An 18,582-nucleotide genomic window follows, 5' to 3' on the forward strand; every position below is an offset into this window, starting at 1 on the left:
TTACTGTTTACGGACTGGACATAAATTGTTCAAGACAATTTTGCTAAAAATATATATATAAACAACAAACTTGTGATGCATCCTCCCACCCTGTAGATGGAAACAATGATGCCATTTTACCCGTCCCAGTTGGAAGAGATACCACGCTTAGCCTTTGAGCATGCACACACATCTAACATTTCTTATCGTATACATATCTGGTTGTGCACATTACTTCCCGTCATTCTGCTCTTCTGTTTTGCAATTATCTCGACTTATATTATATATATGTAAAAAAATAAGAAAGATGTCGACAATGTTCTCTTTTCAAACACAACTAGTCTCCATCATGGACGCATTATCAAAAACAGCTGTGCTGGAAATAAGCAAACTGGTTGAGATCGAATCAAAGATGTTGAAAATAGAGATAACACGAGGACGGAATGAAATCTCGTCTCTTACCGAAAAACTGCAACTGATGGAGAATTTGCTATGGATTGCACAAGGGCGCAGGCAGGACACAGCGGGACACGTTATAGCAGCTAAGATGAGAGATGGTTCAGAAAACATTTCTTATGGAACAGTGGAGCCAGATGGGACAGGACCTACAATAATAAAAAGGTATCGTAGGCCTATTTACCTGTCGTGTGTCTATAACAGTAATTGCACCTGTTCATCATGGCTTGTTGTGATTGGTAGTGGTTATTTTCTGATCTAATCTGGAGTTTTTGCATCTATAGTGAGAGTACATGGGAAAGCATGTCTTCATCTGCTGCAATGGGCTGTTTGCATCAAAGTGACTCTTCTGTTGAAGTAAGGACTTTCTAAAATATGTTGCAGTGTAATGGTTTTCTTTCTTCTTTTTTAGAAAACCATCATGAGGATGGATTTGCACAATACATCATTGGAAAAATAGTTTATGCTTGATATGATGTTATATTTACATATTTAGTTAGTAAACAAACTAGATCTGTTTAAAAAGTGGTCATTCAACACATTCCAGAATTAATTGCCTGTGAATGGGTAGAAGACTGGCATGGGGCAGTTGTCCAAATTCAGTAGAGTGCCCCACAATTCTTGAGTGGCCTAACAAGCATCAATGGTTCTTTGTTTAGGGAAAATGCCGTAAAAGATTCTTTATTTAGGAAGAATTTGTTTATGAAAATGTCTGAAAAATGATACTTTAAGACACAAGATTCAGATCCAAGATTCAAAGACTTTGACACATGCTCATAGCCTCATACCTAGTGTAGGCTATTTGCAATTCAATGTTTCATGTTTTTCTACAATGATGTCCAACATGTCGAGTGGCACTCGATAAGTTGTAGTACAACTCTCGTACTACTACTAATAGACAGTAGTAACAACACAATAAAGTGTAGGTAAATCTAGTTGTATGTTTATAGCATACACAGAGAAAAAAATACATACTAAAATGCATACAGATCTGCAGTGGACCCACTTCATAAAAGTGCATTTGTTATGCAGTGTCCACTTTGCAAAAGTGCTCTGTTCTCCTGTATTTGTGCAATGCACTGTCATGTTCCCCTCTAATGGGTGTCATTTCTATACGACTCTCTCTGTAGCTTACAAATGCAGTCCGAGAGCAGCCTGAACTGATAGTGGTAAAAGAGGAGCCAGTGGAGATTGACAATGGAGACAGTGTGACACCAAAAGAAAGGACAGGTGAAAATGGTGAGTGCTCTTTTAAGTTTTGGCATAGTATATGCCTATGGTCACACCAAACTTTGATTCTGCTGCCTAATGCAGTGGATTCTATTCTGCCAATCCTTTTCAATGGGAATGAAGCAGTTTGTTGTGCCAGGGCACCACCAAAAGAGAAAAAGTATTTAAAGCAGATAAATGCTTGAGACAGTTGCTGCTTTCCCCCTCTCTCCAATCGAATGAATCAAAGACGGACCGGCCTGCCAACGTCAAGACGGAAGGCGATGTAAGCTACTACATGTTTTAGGCTGATCTGGCTGCACAAAACAGGGGGCTGCTCCCACCTCCATTTATCAGCCTGCACTGACTGCAGCCATAGTTTGGTGTGACTGTACCCTAATATAATAATAAGCAATAACATTATGTTGGGAATCTCTAAAGCAATAATAATCACCAAAAACTACCAACCCTACAAGAACACAGGGCTGGGCAATATGGACAAAATCAAATATCACACTTTTTCCCCCCCTACATGTCCTAAAATATCAAAGAATTGCTACTTTGCTATTTCTGAACAGTATAAAATAGGGCTTATGTGATTAGCAGCAGGAACAACACTATTACACAAAACAACACTTATCCCATATCATGATATTACAATACCTCATACGATATCTAGTCTCATCACGATATAATAACGCTATATTGTCCAGCCCTACAAGGATGCAGGTAATTAATCAAGCAAATTCTTTTTCACGTAATTTAATATTTGACACGTTTCCTAATTCAATATGTTCTCTCAATAGGAATTGAAATGGCCACAGATACTCGGCAGAGGAACTCGGATGTCCAGCACCTCAAAACCAGCTCAGATCAACAACATATATTTACAGACAACTTTGTGATCCAGGGCTCTCGATCATCGTTGGTCGGACCAGGGAAAGGGGACACACAATGGAGTACTGCACACTCTGTGTGCCAGAATGCACAGCTTACACCGGGACACACAAGCCTAGAGGCGGAGAAATCCACTGGCCGAAATGCTGCCCCCCAAAGTTTCAGTATGGCAAAGAACATGAAGGTCCACAGTTTACGGAACTCGGCTGCCAAGCGATTTGGCTGCTTGCAATGTGGCAAGAATTTCAGATGTTTCAGTCAGCTTGAAATACATCAACGAAGTCACACCGGAGAAAAACCATTCAGATGTACACTGTGTGGAAAACGATACGCACAGAAAGGGCATCTTTATACACACCAGCGCACACACACAGGAGAAAAGCCATATCGCTGTCCTATTTGTGGAAAGGGCTTTATTCAGAAATGTACTCTTGATATGCATCAACGCACTCACACTGGAGAAAAACCTTTTGTTTGTATAAAATGTGGTAAAGGATTCACAAAGAATTGCAATTTGAAAAAACACATGGCAGTACATATAGATCCTAGTATGAACATGTATACTGAATCTAGTGTATGCCTACCGATATTTAGAGGGACAAACGGACATGCAGGCTCATCAAACATTGTTGTCGGTCAACCCTAACTCATTTTGGCATTCATTTTAAATGACATTGTAATAAAGCTATCTTTTGTTTCAGGTTTGAGTTGACAGGCACTGCAGTTATATTAAATTTTAATAATGGTTAGTAGGTCAATAATGCAACAGAGTATATGATGTGGTACTGCTGGTGGATATTGTCATGTTTATGCTGTTAAATAGTAATGCATTCTGTTTTTCATGTTTCCTAACCATACACCAACATTGTTTTAATGAAACAAGCCGTTGCTAGCATGGGTATTAAAAATACACCGTCCTTTTAAGATGGGAAGCTCATCTTTTTATGAATAGTTGTTTTGAACTATATTCAGTGAAGTACCAGTCCTACAACTCACACTGCAGTGAGCATCAACAACTGAGACAGATGCTTTATTTTTGCAAACCAGTCACCTGATAGTATAATATCTTATAGGCCGGGGACGATACTTTAATCTAATTTAGATTGTTGGAGAATATAGTTTAAATAAAAATATTTTTACCCCACCATTCACTCAAAAAACAAACACACGCAGGCTCTTAGAAATGTAGTTTGACATATTCAAAGTTGAGACTTTTCTTTATTGATGGTGCCATAACTGAAGTAGTAACTGACATTTATAGATGCTATATTCACACAGCCTATATATATATAGAGAGAGAGAGAGTGTGGCTACAGTATTAAAAATACATGTGTCCTTTAAAAATGGGAAACTCACTCCATTCCATGAATCGGTTATTTTGAACTAGCAGTCCCTCCTATTAACTGTTACTAGCCTAATTATGCACATATCCAGGCTAACTGAGCTGTTAACAGATAGTTCTTCTCACTGCAATAACAAACAACAGCACGAGTAATATATCTTACAGTAGCCCCAATACTTTCCCTCAGTTTGCTTATTCTGTAGTGTAGGGACTGAGGGAACGTATCAGGGCTAATCTTTAGTTACAGCAGGAGACCTTAATTGAAAATTAGATCTCGATTATAATTAGGCTGCTTGTAAATGAATGACCACCTATCGTATGACCTTCCTAACCTTCACTCAAGAAACATTGAACAAACAGGTGCTCAGAAAAGTAGCTTTACCTCCATTGCATATTTGTGTCTTTATACACACGCACACACACACTGTACACACCCACGCACGGTCGCACGCACACACACACACATGTACAATATAAATAATAGCGTATGCGTCGGGTGCCTGTGGGGGGTGTTTAACCCATTCGTGCCCAAACTCAGGCCAGTGGGGCCGTGGGCCCAGAGGCCCTTAGCTCTCAGGGGCCCTTGGGGAAATTGGACTGCACGGTACTGGGTTTGACATACATTGGCCGTTGATTTAGTTACATTTAGGTCAAAAAGATGATAAAAACACAACCCCCAAATAATTACCGGCCCAGGGGTCCTACATGATCTATTAAACCCTAGTAGCCAGAATGTGAACTCGGACATGTTGATTACACCAACGTTTTATGTTAAATGTTTAAATGTTTAGTATGGGTCCCCACTGAGGATGTAGAAACTGCCGGATGCTAACTTGTATATGTTGAGCTTAAAATAAACCGAAACCTAACCTAGTAACTTAGTAAGACTAAAAGTATTTTAACAATTTAGGGCCGATTCATACTCCTATTTTAGAGCCGAATAAAAGTCGGTTCCGCGCTGTAGAGCCTACAATGTGACGTGATTTGAGGTTTGGGGGGGCGGGTACCGTCCTAAAGTCGGCTCTTTGGTGCTACTGAAAATTTCTGAGGAGCCGAAATCATTTAGGCACTACAGCGCCGAAACAGCGGTAAAATAGGAGTATGAATCGGCCCTTAGTCTTAGTGTTACTAATTTTCTGATTTAAGCTCAGTCTTTGAACAATCCATTGAACTTCTTAAACTATCTAGTCTTAGCCAACAAAAAAATTACACTGGCATAAAATAAACTAAAACATAATTGCTCAGACAAAGATGGCAAAAAAAAACATTCTTTGTTCTGTACTTATACAATTGTATACAAAACAATTGTATACTAGTACAAAACACTGAAGTCCTTAAACCAGAAACCTAACGCTAACCCTAAACCCTAAGGTAAGTGGGGAACATAGAACCTGGGGAACATAGGGATGTGAACATACCCTTGACAGCTCACATATGCTACATAAAGCATGATGACATTTTTAATGTTTTGCCTTCTATAGGTTGTTAATGGTATGGTCATATATATGCCAATTATGAAAATTGCTCAACATATAAGTTAGCATCCGGCAGTTTCTACATGCTGGGGACCCATACTCAACATTTCTAACATAAAACGTTGGTGTACTCAACATGTCCGGGTTCACAATGGGGCTCTATGGGCTGGCTACTAGACCCACAGTCTATGTACAGTACTAGACAGACTAAGCGGTGCCAGGTCAAAAGCATAGACGGTCAAAAGCGACGAATCATTTGTTGGTCTCGCATCCCCCACAATCCCTTGCGGCAGTGAGAGGAGGAGAGGGACCTTATTTATAAGTAGGGTTTATTACGGTCTGTCTGTCTGGCTGTACCATTGGCTAGACGTTTTTTTTTTAGTTCTTTAAAAAAAACATACACTATCAGTTGCGCTCGCTCGTGTCGTCAACATGATGTGCGACACAACGAACAGAAGTTTTCGGAGCCAGCTGGGCGCTATTCTGGAAAAGCTAACGAAGGCTGTTCTGGTCGATGTGAGCAACCTCGCCGACGAGTGCTCGTCCGCTCTCCACAGCGAGATCTCCCAGCACAAGAGCGAGAACGAAGCCCTGAAGAAGAAATGCTTCTCACTGGAGATCCAGCTGAGAGCGGCCAGAGGTTCTGCTGCTGCTTCCCACAACAACTACACCACCACCACAAACGCCAGCAGCAACCATGTCAGCCATCGGAACAGTGGAACTGCTGGGGGTTCGGAGAAATTTGTGCGCGGTTAGTATTTTAACTACTTAAAAAGCCCTCTATTCTTCAGTGAAACTGACCTGGATTTCCGTGAAAAGCTTGTAGACCGGCTATTTTTGGCTAAATGCCCCCTCCCCCCCGAATAATGGATGCTGGGGTTAATATCCTACTACTCGCTGACGAGCCATGTATAAATGAGCAGTAATCACTTTGGTTTATTACGCATTTATTATTGTATTTGTGTATTGTCCTGTAATACAGATCAGCAACAGCCTGCCGCGGCTCCAGCCATCGATGGTATTTTTGGAAAAGACTGGTGTATGGATCTATGGAGAGGAGAGAAGCTGCCCCCTGCGAGCAAAGCGACAGAAGAAGCCTCTACTTTGAGAAACAATGGCCCACCAGTGCCACCACCACAGGTTAGATAACCATGAGGGCCGGTACGGGGGGAATGATTACAGGAGCACTTCGCAAATTATAAGTCAGCCTTTCACTTCTCACAATATCCTCCACAGCTAGATAATAACAATAACACTATAATAGTAATCCAAAGTAGCCAAAACAAATATGTATGTTTCAAAGGTTGGCTATGTAAACTATTAAAGCTTTGGCAGTGGTAGAGCAACCTTTTAGTATGACCATCCTATTATTATCCTATTATTTAGTATGTGCATAACACAGTCACGTCTATTTAATTTTTAGCCTTTAATAAAAAACAAAACATGAATTAGGCCTATGTTTAAAAAGACAGATTTATACTTAGTTGCGAAGTGCACTAACTAGTACTAAATAGTGCACTGAAAATGGCTAATCTACAAGCTCACCAAGAGTTGCAGCTTGATTCGTTGTGAGCTTGTAGATTGGCTGTTTTCAGAAAACAATACCATGCGCAACACAGTATAGCCCTTCCCCTTAACAGCCAATATTTCATGTCAAGGTTTTCCCTATGCTATGCCTATGAGTTTAATAAATGTCTTACTTTTGATGGACATTCTCCCCATGGTCCATTGACTGCCAGCAGCCATATTGGAAAGAAATCGGGCCTCTTCCTTACTTAATTTACAGGTCTTACAAATTATACTAATAAAGGCTCTGTTCCATTTACTAGTTTAGCACAGTGGTTCTCAAACCTTTTAATTTCTAGGACGAACCAAATTGGAACCCCCCCAAGGAACCATGAGGGTACCTGGCCACACTTTGATTTGGTGTAGCGAGTGCTGGACTGTCTCCAGTGAGTCAACATACACAATATCTGCATGCTGACCAGAATGGAACAATAATAATATTGATAAGACCTGTGAAGGAAGGAACTAAGGACGAGGCCCATTTTCTTTCCAATATACTGGAATGTTCATGAACCCAGAAATGGTGGTTAGTATGAACTTTTATGATTCAAATGTCATCTATAGGCTTAGAAATTTTCATCATGCTTTAAGTAGCATGTGACATGTCAAACTAGTGGGTTTTCAACTTTTCATGATGCTGAATCCATTCCAAGCATTATTTTTGCAAAAAAAAAAAAACACTCCTTGGCCTAAAAATGGCCATCGTCGTCTTGACAAATGTGATGAGGTCAGCATATTTGGGCAAGCGGCTATGGCTGTTTTTAGCCCAATTCTTTGCCTTATACAGGATGTTAATGGGTATGGTCACATATTATGCTAATAACTCAAATTGCTCAACGTGCAACTTTTAGCAACCAAGCTTAATATCATCTTCTAAGCCTATAGATGACATTTGAATCATAAAAGTTTATACTAACCAACATTTCTGGGTCTAACATGGGACTTATGGGGGCTTCCAGTAGCACTGGTGTGCAGTTTTGGGGCCACCAAACTCAGTAAGACTAAGATTTCTTCTCCAGTGAGCATGAACCATTAGATGAGATGTGTGCAGTTGACATTTTGGCCTGAGGGTGGCGCTAGAGGAAAGGTCATGAGGGCATATACAGTATCTACTGAGTGACTAGATGGTAGCATTCATTCTCTGTGGCAAATTCAGTCAATCCAGACAGTTTCTATCCACGTAGACCAAAGTTTTGAACTTGGGGATCATTATGGTGCATAGTAAATTTCCATGTAATCCAGCCAGTAGTTTTCAAGATATGTTGTTGTTAGGGATCAAAGTAGTGGACAGTCAGACTGATGGACCTAGCCAAACTTAGAGTTGTGTATACTATAACTGCAAACAACCACAGAACAAATGTGAAGGAAGTTGAACAGCCAAATATGGTTCACCAGTTGGTCAGGCAGTCTATTTTCTTTACATTCACTCTGCAGACTGCAGCTATACACACACTCAGACACTGTGTGTGTGTGTGTGTGTGTGTGTGTGTGTGTGTGTGTGTGTGTGTGTGTGTATATACACATACACACACACACACACACACACACACACACACGCACGCACACACACACACGTGTGTGTGTGTATACACACACAGTATACAGTGTGTGTGTGTGTATATATATACAAACTGTGTGTGGCTGTTCCACCACCCATTAATGTCAGAGTATGTCAGTGGGGGGTGGTAGTAAACTAGGCTGCTACAGCTGGCTACAGTGATACAGAGAACATTGGCGTGTATTGTTACAGCTGGCTACAGCAATACAGTTAACATTGGCAAGTATTGTGGACGTTATAGACATGTTGCCACTATGAGTAAAAAAACAGAAATAAGGTTGACGTGTTTCTATACAGAAACTCACACGGGAGCATCAGAGCAAGTAAAGGATTGGCTATTCTTAGTGATTTATTTTCCCATTCTGGGATGGAGCTCAGCATGTCTGTCGTGGGAGTGGTCTGTCTTTGGATAAACAGGGCTGGGGGCCCCATTCACTGTATACAAGATGAGAGCAAAAACAGTACTTTAAAGTTTAATCCATAATAATGGATAAGGTTGTTAGTTATCAGTGAACGCATTTGACAGAGAGACATCATTGGAATATCACAGTCGCTTGTGTAAGAGACATCAAACTTGGCAGCAGATATCAAACATGGAAGTGGAAGCGTATACATAAGTGATAGTGGCAGTGCAGCAGGCAATGGAGTTCATTCATAGACACACTTACATTTAGTTTAGTTTATTTGTTTTTCCATACAAAAAAAAATTCTTAGTTCATCAGTGTTTTTTTTTCTGATTCTGAAAAAAAAGGTATAGACTGAAGCCTAGGCTTATTACGTCTACCCTTTTGTCCGTTAACTTAAAATAATAAAAATGAAAATATATATATGTATACCCCTTTTACAGGTTTTCAAACAAAACAGTTCATGTGTCTTATTTCTACTGAACAATGTAATATTCAAGTAAAAAAACAAGCAAAACAATATGCTAGTAATAGTCACAGTAGTAACATTTTCACACAAACAAAAGAAACAAATGGCACTTCATAGCACTATGGCCACTTGATTTGAGCCTTTACTCTGTGTAGCTATTTAATACTTTGTTTTTGAATACCTCCTTAAGTTTATCCTTATCCACAGTCTTTCAATCACATCTATTCCATAGCTTCACACCCTTTATCGTTCTACAATTACTTCTCACGTTGATCTTTGTTTTTGTTTAAACATACATTTTCCTCTGAGTGAATAACAGCTCTCTCTCATTGTGAACAACCCTTGGATACAGTTTGGAAGTGTTTTCATTTTAGCTCTAAACAGTATCTCACAGTAACAGTAATTCATTGGTGGGGTGAATATAGTCAACCCCATTTACAATCCTTATGGCTTATGCAATAGGCCAGTTTGTACTGTACTGGAAGAGAGAAAGACAGTTGTAGTCCAGCAGCCGGGGGCGTAGAGTTGGACATTTGATATGTAGGTTTTTTTTTAATATGGTTATGGTATATACATACATTCATGAATCCACCTGCTGACTGGCTGTCATCATTGAGCAATTTATTTTATAGGGGGTTATGTGACCATACTATTAACCTATATAAGGCTAATTGGCATGTGATGTGTCAAACTAGGGGTTTTTCATGATTCTGAATCCATTTCAAGCGTTTCAAGCACAAAAAACACTCCTTGGGTTAAAAACGGCCATAGCCGTCATCACAAATGTGATGAGGTCAGCTCATTTGGGCTTACATTTGCAAACTAGATGATGATGGCCGTGTAGAACTGGACAATTCTCTTCTGCTGCAGGTTGATTTTGTTTTCAGCCGACGTAGGAATAAAAACCTCTGCTGGGTCCTCTAGTCTATGTGATGAATGTGTGCCCTCACTTGAGTGGGAGTCCCACAGAAGTCTACCATAATTTCCAGTCTTTATGGTGTTGAGGTGCAAATTGTTCTGCCTCCATCATGAAGCCAGATGGTTATGCTCCCATCCATAGAGCCAGACAATACATTATGTATAGCAGCAGTCGCCAAACTATTTTGGCCGTGCACTTATTTTGGAGGTGTTTTACCAGATTTAGCCGTTTGTGTTAAATAACACAATAAAATCGCCATTACTCTTTTCATGTCACGCACCCCTAGAGGGCAGTCATGCGCCACACCACAGTTTGGGAACCCCTGATGTATAGTATCCAACCACTTCAACCTTAGTGAAAATAACTTACAAGCTCAGCAATTTTAACTGAATGTTCACCTATCATGACATTCCCAGAATTAGGGCCCTACCTAGGTCTCATGGTATCAAAATATTTGTACCTGATACCTGTGTTTAATATGTTTCCTTTCCCCGGGCCCCTACTATATATTTATATAGAAGACTTCCTCCTCACACCATGCAGTAACGTTTAGTCCGTGAGGCTCATTGACACGCCGATCTCAATATACATTTTCTCATCTGAGCACAATTAATACAGGAAAATATCTACATATTGTCCGATGTTAATAATAGATTTCATTTTTATAGCACTTTTCTAAGCACTCAGAGCATTGCATATACATTAGGAGGATGAATTCATCCATATTCATGTCTTCATATAATAGGTCCTCGAGTCACTAATGCTCATGATATGGCACCGAATTTGTCTGTCGTCTTTCAGAGGTCGTCTGTAGGCAGTTCAGAAACCCACCTACCAGTGACATCATCAATGGGGAATCCAAGCTAATAGAAACTGCAGGCGTTCTAAGGAAAGTTAGCATGCTATAATGGGAGCCATGAATGTTCTCACATTATTACAAATCTAACATTGTAATGATGTCACTGGTAAGCGGATTTATGAAGTGTCCACACTCCACAGCCCTTCTGAGACAGAGTAGAAAAGCAATGACAATTTTATCAGGCGCATTAATGAGGACGGACCTATTATATGAAGATAGGGCTCCACCCTAACTGTAAAAACGGTTACTTCACTGTGTTCTGCTGGTACAATATAGGGCTGCATACGGATTTGTTACTGAATATGGAAATTATGATAAATGTGTATACATGGATTATATGCATTTCATCTTTCATTTCTTTTTTACAAAAGTTAACCATGTTTAAAACTATCTTTCTCATTGTTTATTAGGCAGTAGATTTGATGGATGGTGAACCAGACCTTATATTTGTTAAAGAGGAGATGTATGAAGATCAGCCCATTGGCCAACAGATGAGGCTTTCAGATAACGGAAAGAGTAAGTTAACTTGGCCATCACAATATTCAACAATAAACCTATTAAACAACGTATGTGTCATTATGAAACTGATCCAGGTTGTTTGTTCTGACAGGAGGTGCAACAATTGAGGAGGATGGAACCGATGAGAGAGCAGTCAATGACCTTCGACTTCACCAGGGGGCCTTGAACAACTTCCCAGTAACTTCTGCTCAACCACAACCAGGCACGCCACCAATACTTATGGATGGCTTGATAGAAGGATCAACAATGGGTAATCTTGTTGATGACGCAAATCGATCAACAGCCAGTGGGGAGTACTCAGACTATATGAACAACATGCAAATTAATGCAACCAAAGAACTGGCAAACCAGCACAGAGCTGGGAAGGTACCAAAACAGTTTGAATGTTTATTCTGTGGTAAGGTATTTAACTATTTGAGCAGTTTGAAAGTCCACATCAGGAGACATTCTGGAGAAAAACCATTTAGCTGCACAGTTTGCGGGAAGCGTTTTGCCCAAAAAACATACTTGAAGCTACATCAGCGTGTACATTCAGGGGAAAAGCCCTACAGTTGTCTAGAGTGTGGTAGAAGTTTTTCCCAGAAAAGCTCTCTCAACATGCATCTACGTACTCACACAGGAGAGAAGCCCTACAGCTGTGTGGACTGTGGGAAAAGTTATGCCTACAAGTATGGCTTTAATCAACACAAGTGTTTCAATTGAGACCTGGTGGATGCTGAAAGAACATTTGGGTTCTACACTAATAACTAAGTAATCCAAATGATACCATTTTGCCTAAAGAAAACTATGTAGCTATGAACAGGGACTGCCAGTGGCATTGGTCAGACCTCCTGTTAGTCCGAACCGTGCTGCGGGTTATAAATCACCCGTGGCTTAATAGGGTTTGCGATAGTGTTAGTATTGGTCAGACTAACGGGAGGTCGGACCAATGCCACGCTAACTTTTTATGATATACTGTACCTGTGCAACATTACCACAGGAACTGTTATGAGAGTAAAACGTCAGATGTTGACAAACAAGTGAATCAATTATAAGATTGTTGCGTACTGTATAAATGTCAACTGTAGAAAGTATTGACAATATAATCAATTGTGAGATTTAGATGTGTACTGTGCAAACGGCAACTGTAGAAAGTATTGACAAATACCATAGTATTTAATAACACTGTGCTAACTATTTATTCCAATATAGCCTAGAAGAGTAACAAATGACTTACCCACTGTGCCAGTTCTGCCATTATTAGTACACAATTAAAGCTGTTGATTAAAGCTGTGATATGCTGCCTTTATCAATATATAAAGGGAATTACAAGAACACTTTCCCCCATAAAACAAAACCTTCATACATACCCAACAGCCGACACATTATGGCAGCCAAAGTGAGACAAACTTAAATGGAAGACTGTTTGTTATGCCAATTTAAGATTTAGCTTCCATGCAATTATTACTTTTTAAATGCATATGTCATTGTTAGAAGTCCTCCTGTGCTGGGAAACTATCGCACAGTGCCACTTTTAGGGATACACTTTAACCCATTTAGACTAGCTTTTCTGGTTTTAAAGGTATAACAACATATGCGGTCTGGTCTTAATCAGTTAAACCACTTCTGGGGTTATTTTAAGTTGATTCAATATTTAGATATGAGTTCAAGCTCCATTTTAACCATGTTAGATTAATTGAAAACACCCATCCTTGGTTCTGGTGAGTGACTGATATTGTACTTCTAATATGAGGTAATGAAGTTTTCCAATTACCCATATTTGTTTGAATGAATATCTAAATATTTAAACTGTACACAAAAGCCAGCGTAGGCATTAAAATGACCCCATTAGTGTTAAGATTAAAAGCTGCATTTGTCAGGGTAGGTCAGTTGGTAGAGTGCGCACCTTTTAATTTATTAACTAGGTTCTGTATTTCATACCAGGCAGATGTAGATGTTAAAATTATCCACAGAAGAGTTAAGCGAAACACCCAGTGTAAGTGATTTAGTAGACAGAAATGCATACAATTATCCTCTTATTTGACTGAAATCCTACATGAATCTCTGGAATTCATTGGAGGGCATAGGACAAGACATGTCTATGACCCAGATTTACTGAACCCTACTCCCAAATAACTAATTCACAATTTTAAATTAACCAAATGAAGGCCCAAGTTTCAATGGTGAAAATGCAGACTAATCAAATTGAAGTAGTAAATGAGATTTGGATTAGTGTAATCAAGCAACAAGTATTTAATGACTAGAAGAAGGCTGGAACATACATAAAATAAATACTTTATTACCCCAGAGAGGAGGCACACAATACTTAAACTAAAAAATCTTCAAGCAGGCAAACACTCTCTAGGTCGTCCTCAAATGAGCCCATTGAAGACAAATTACTAGTAGCATAATTTGCGATGAATAAAACAAAAGATCCTTACTGGTGTTCATAATGGGCCATTATTGGGTTCATTAATGGAAACAATAAAAGTAGAGAATTACTAATAAATGTATTTGTAAATAGTAAGCGCCGGTTCCTATGCATTAACAAGACCATGCCGTTGTCGTTACATCGGACTAACTACAGGCACATTTTTTTAAGACGTTTTGACCAGATTTAAAAAATGAAATATCATAAATAGTAGGCGCAGGTTCCTATGCATTAACATGACCATGCCGTTGTCGTTACACCGGACAGTGGACCAACTCCAGGCAACATCATTTTTTAAGTCGTTTTGACCTCCTGGAGTTTTCATTTTTTTCGTGTGTCATCAAATGGTAATTGAGGCTCGTCAGCTGCTTAAAGGTTATTCCACAGTAACCACAGTGGAAGGGTTTCTCCCCGGTGTGGATGCTGAGATGGTTTTTGAGATTCCCTTTCTGTGAGAAGCCTTTCCCACATGTTGTACATACATGGGCTCTCTTTCCTGTATGGACTCGAGAATGGATCTTTAAAGCTGAAGCTTTACCAAATGTAATCCCGCACAATGTACATGTGGTATTTGACTTCTGTGAGGGCACTGGAGGGGTACACTTGTGTGTTTTGTCTCTATTGCTCTGCCCACATATTTGGCATATGTTCACTTTGTGGGTCTTCATATGGTGTGTTAGTTTACGTTTGTGGATGAATGTCTTGTCACATATTTTACAAGTGAACTGGGCTTTGTCAGTATTATTGGTAGTTTGTAAATGCACTGTATTATATGTACTGCATGTTTCTCTATAAAGGTCTCCATTATTCTCTGAATACACTGGCAGAGATTGCGGTTGATTTTGTGTAGGTGCACCTACGATGGTGCTTGACAGTCCCTTTTTGTTTCCTTGAATAAACTGTGTATTGGCGGGATCATCCTCATCAATGGGATAGACATGGGGACTATGTCCTTCCATGGCTCCATCATTCGTCAACGATTCTCCAGGGAGACCAACTGCAGCCACAAACTGGTCGTCTGCTCTTCGGCTCGTACACTCTAATTCACAAAAGAATACTGACACATCACATTCTGACAAGCGTGCACAGTACAAAGATTACCTCATGAGAATCTGAATATCCCTTATGTCTCTTACCCTTTTGGTAGCTGGTTGCAATCTCCACTTCACAATCCTCCTCTTTAAACTCCTCTTTAATGCAGATTACTTCTGAAGGCGGCTCCATTGACTGTGTCTTTAAGATTACATGAAGATTGTATTAGTGTATTCATCAGGATTTAAATTTGGACTTTGTTCATGTAAACATAACTTTTTTACTAATTTTTAGCACTAGTTTCAATGTGCACTGGTCTAGAAACCTTCAATAATCAGGCTATCAAAGTATCAAATTAGCAGCAATGTAAAGCAACACTGGACTATTTGAAGTCTGCACTGAAGAGACGCTTGTGCACTCACTCATCAACAATTTTGTTGATGAGTGAGTGAGTAAAAGCATCCTTGGTTTTTGAAAAGTGCTATATAAATTTAATTCAAGTTATTAATTAACTTGAATTAATTCATTTAGTAATTAGATTTTTAATGCACATGTATACTTTAGAAGTTTAGAAGATATGATAGATTGAGCAATGAGCATAGTCTGAAATGCATGGTATATGTTAAGAATGCAGAAGTAAGGAAAAACGTAAAAACCCTGATGTCTCCAAGTATTCAGAATGTGTTGTGCCCTACAACAGGGGTAGGTAACCTTAGGCACAGGAGGGTGATCACTGGCACAAGTGTGTGAGATTGGTTTAAAAATAAAAATATTAAAATAAAAAAAAGGAAGTGAAATAAAGGAAGTCCCTCACATTTGTATGTAAATTACACCCTGAACATTCTACATTCATTAAAACTCTGAACACTGACTGGGGACGGAGTCTGGGAGATAGGTGGGTTATTGCTCCGAGTCTAATGATCATAAATAACAATGTAAAAGATTTTTTGGGGGGAAATGAAAGTTAAAACGTTAAATCAAAATGTGTTGGATTTTCTATGTGGTGTCTTTACAATTAATGGCATGATATGGCGCACTGACTATCTTCTAGAAAATGAAAACAGCACTTCATTAAAAAAAAGAAGGTTAATATAGCACAATGCTATAGAAGATAATTACCTCCTGCTGTTTACATACAATAACGTGCCACATGTCTGTGTTCAACTTATATTAATTACAATTATACAATTAATGAGCAGTTATTTACATCCTGATCCACACTAATATACGAAGTCTGTGTTATTTTATGTTGGTGAATGACGACGCACGTACAGGTAATTTTATGAACAGATTATGTGATACAAAATATGAGAAGCTTAATGGTTGGCTTCGAACAACTCAGTTACACGTCTATATGTAAATAAGCACCAACGATTCTCACCTCAGAACATGATCGTGTTGTGACTTGCAGATTGTCCCCATCTTTCCACAGATTCATACACCAATCCTTGCCATAGATCCCTTCTATGGTGGGAGGTCCATCCACTGCAGAAAAGAAACAAATCAACACCCCAGAGCCCAGACAGACAAGACTGCGGCAACATTGCTGCAAACATGTGCTTGCTGTTGGCAAAATAATAGGCAATCATACGTACCACGATCAGCTCCATCTTTAAATATTTCTCCTGTTTGCACGCCTATGGTGCGGAAATGTTTAAAGGGCTTGTCGATTCTTTTCCTCAAGACTGCCAGCTCGCACTCCAAGATTATCACCTTTTCAGTAAGCTTGGCATTATCAAGAAGAACTCGAGTTAATTCCGACCGCAGCCCAGACAAATCATCGTCCACGAGTTGGCAAACTCGAGCCATCATCACCTCCATGATGGAGGATAACTTGGTGTCAACTTGGTTGTGGTTCGTCATAACTGGATGTACCAGCTCCACGTTAGCGACAGACGCATTACAAATAAACAAATAGCATGTAAATGGAAGCCGTGCGAAATTAGATGAAGTAACGGTAGCTCCGCGGTCAGCTATATTGTAGCGACAAAGGGGGTGTAGGGGCCATCAAAATGGGCAAAATAATTTAGGTCACTTCCGGGAGACGCAGGAAACCCAGATCGTGATGTTGTATTATGGCGATTGCCCCCTAGCGTCTACTTATGCATAGTTCAGGTCTGCTTTGGTCTTGTTGTTGGTTGTCATGGTTTCGGATTTTGTACGGCCAGGACATCGTTAAAAAGAGCGGACGTAGCTAATATTTAGACTCGTGGTATTTTATCAAAATACATCTACGAGAGTCACTCTAAATCTTAGGCTAGAGCGGAACCACAGCAGGGCATCACAGTGCTATACCTATATCATACCATGATAACAACATGGCAAAAACAAGTTAAAACAACATAACATCTGGGTCAGACATTTTGAGTATTATCCAGATTATTTTGTGCGCTAGAAAATTAGCCAATATTTGATGTTTGTTCTGAAACAAACATCACAAAAGCCAATTCCTACTGTCGATCAAATTATACTAAGAGTCTTGAAGATCTGCTGATCTGGTCAGCTTGTGTCTCCAACTGGTTCCTTTTTGCGGATGGCTCTGCAGTGTGCACTACCATCTGATAAGATGCATACTAGGGCCTTTACTATTAGGTAAACGACATGGCATCAGCTTGTGACTGCAACTTGTTCCTGTTTGTGGATGACTCACTACTGGTCTCAGACAGAAACAAAATGCAGGTTGAAAAGGCCTTCAGCCCTTTTTACTTTCTTTAACGATGATTTTTTTCCTTCATAGAACTGTATGTAGGTCTTTAAATGTTCTGATTAATTGAAAATGGAGGACCCTGATCTAAACAAGTCTTAGTGCTTTTTCTGGTTTAATCCTCATAGCAGTTTTGTATTGACCTGTACCTTCGTTTGAACTGTACCCATCCCATTCTACTTACTGTGAATAAAATCTTCAATCAATCAATGCATAGTGCATGCACATCTGTGGACAGGATGCAAGACAAGTACCAGACATCACAACAAAAGTACAGTCTATACTCTGCACATTGGAAATGCTGAAAAAAATATTTTATTGATTGATTGATTTAAATTTTTATTTCACAGTATGCAGAATGGGCCTACATTTCAAACTAAAGAAAGAGTCAATACAACAACTGTTACTTTGTGGTTGAACCGTGTTTACAACAGGGTCCACCTTTCTTAATTCATCAGAACATTTAGAGACGTAAAAATGAGATTCACATGTCTTAAGTTAATTGGTATAAATTCCATATTTTAGTGGCATAGGAGCGAAATCTATTTAATCCCTTGTTTGAGCCGAATCTGGGTTGCAGTACATGGTTTGTTGTTAAACTCCCTCTGGTGTTGTGAGTGTGGACTAAGGAAGCATTTAGACAGGTACAACATGGGTATCTTGGTGGTGTAGCAAATCTTGTAGACCTGTAGACTAGACATATATCATCCCAATCCCATACCTTTAGGCCTATGTCATCCCATCTGAAAGAACTGCTATGTCACGTCACCCATATCTTCAACAT

General features: G+C 39.5%; 3 protein-coding genes across 5 annotated transcripts; 2 read left to right on the plus strand and 1 right to left on the minus strand.

Moving 5' to 3' along the window:
- The first annotated feature begins 37 nt into the window (after window positions 1-37).
- LOC308324216 (uncharacterized protein) lies at window positions 38-3,419 on the plus strand. 2 transcript variants are annotated; one of them, XM_080776208.1, is made up of 5 exons: window positions 38-600; window positions 720-792; window positions 1,566-1,674; window positions 2,451-2,568; window positions 2,605-3,419. In XM_080776208.1, exons 1-5 carry the CDS (start codon window positions 161-163, stop codon window positions 3,185-3,187), a joined length of 1,323 nt encoding a protein of 440 aa, XP_080632334.1. In that variant the 5' UTR covers window positions 38-160; the 3' UTR covers window positions 3,188-3,419. The 2 variants fall into 2 exon arrangements, with proteins under 2 accessions (XP_080632334.1, XP_080632333.1); XM_080776207.1 differs by having other exon boundaries at window positions 2,451-3,419.
- Window positions 3,420-5,670: 2,251 nt separating this feature from the next.
- On the plus strand, window positions 5,671-12,988 carry LOC308324703 (uncharacterized protein). 2 transcript variants are annotated; one of them, XM_080776938.1, is made up of 4 exons: window positions 5,671-6,109; window positions 6,341-6,498; window positions 11,544-11,649; window positions 11,744-12,988. In XM_080776938.1, exons 1-4 carry the CDS (start codon window positions 5,791-5,793, stop codon window positions 12,352-12,354), a joined length of 1,194 nt encoding a protein of 397 aa, XP_080633064.1. In that variant the 5' UTR covers window positions 5,671-5,790; the 3' UTR covers window positions 12,355-12,988. The 2 variants fall into 2 exon arrangements, with proteins under 2 accessions (XP_080633064.1, XP_080633065.1); XM_080776939.1 differs by having other exon boundaries at window positions 11,544-12,988.
- A 1,361-nt stretch (window positions 12,989-14,349) lies between these two features.
- LOC308323989 (uncharacterized protein) lies at window positions 14,350-17,091 on the minus strand (the record flags this gene model as incomplete). The annotated part of the gene is made up of 4 exons (XM_080775881.1): window positions 16,690-17,091; window positions 16,476-16,579; window positions 15,199-15,295; window positions 14,350-15,101 (listed from the first exon to the last, which is right to left on the minus strand). Exons 1-4 carry the CDS (start codon window positions 16,955-16,957, stop codon window positions 14,350-14,352), a joined length of 1,221 nt encoding a protein of 406 aa, XP_080632007.1. The 5' UTR covers window positions 16,958-17,091.
- Window positions 17,092-18,582: the final 1,491 nt, after the last annotated feature.

This window comes from Protomyctophum bolini (genome assembly GCF_963924005.1).
Source record: "Protomyctophum bolini genome assembly, chromosome: 11".
In the NCBI taxonomy this organism is placed as follows: Eukaryota; Metazoa; Chordata; class Actinopteri; order Myctophiformes; family Myctophidae; genus Protomyctophum; species Protomyctophum bolini.

Coding starts and splice junctions, on each gene's coding strand:
- LOC308324216 (XM_080776207.1), top strand. CDS start 161: ATGCACACACATCTAACATTTCTTATCGTATACATATCTGGTTGTGCA. Junction 793..1,565: donor AAAGTGACTCTTCTGTTGAA/GTAAGGACTTTC, acceptor CTCTCTCTGTAG/CTTACAAATGCAGTCCGAGA. Junction 1,675..2,450: donor AGAAAGGACAGGTGAAAATG/GTGAGTGCTCTT, acceptor TTCTCTCAATAG/GAATTGAAATGGCCACAGAT.
- LOC308324703 (XM_080776938.1), top strand. CDS start 5,791: ATGATGTGCGACACAACGAACAGAAGTTTTCGGAGCCAGCTGGGCGCT. Junction 6,110..6,340: donor TTCGGAGAAATTTGTGCGCG/GTTAGTATTTTA, acceptor CCTGTAATACAG/ATCAGCAACAGCCTGCCGCG. Junction 6,499..11,543: donor CACCAGTGCCACCACCACAG/GTTAGATAACCA, acceptor ATTGTTTATTAG/GCAGTAGATTTGATGGATGG.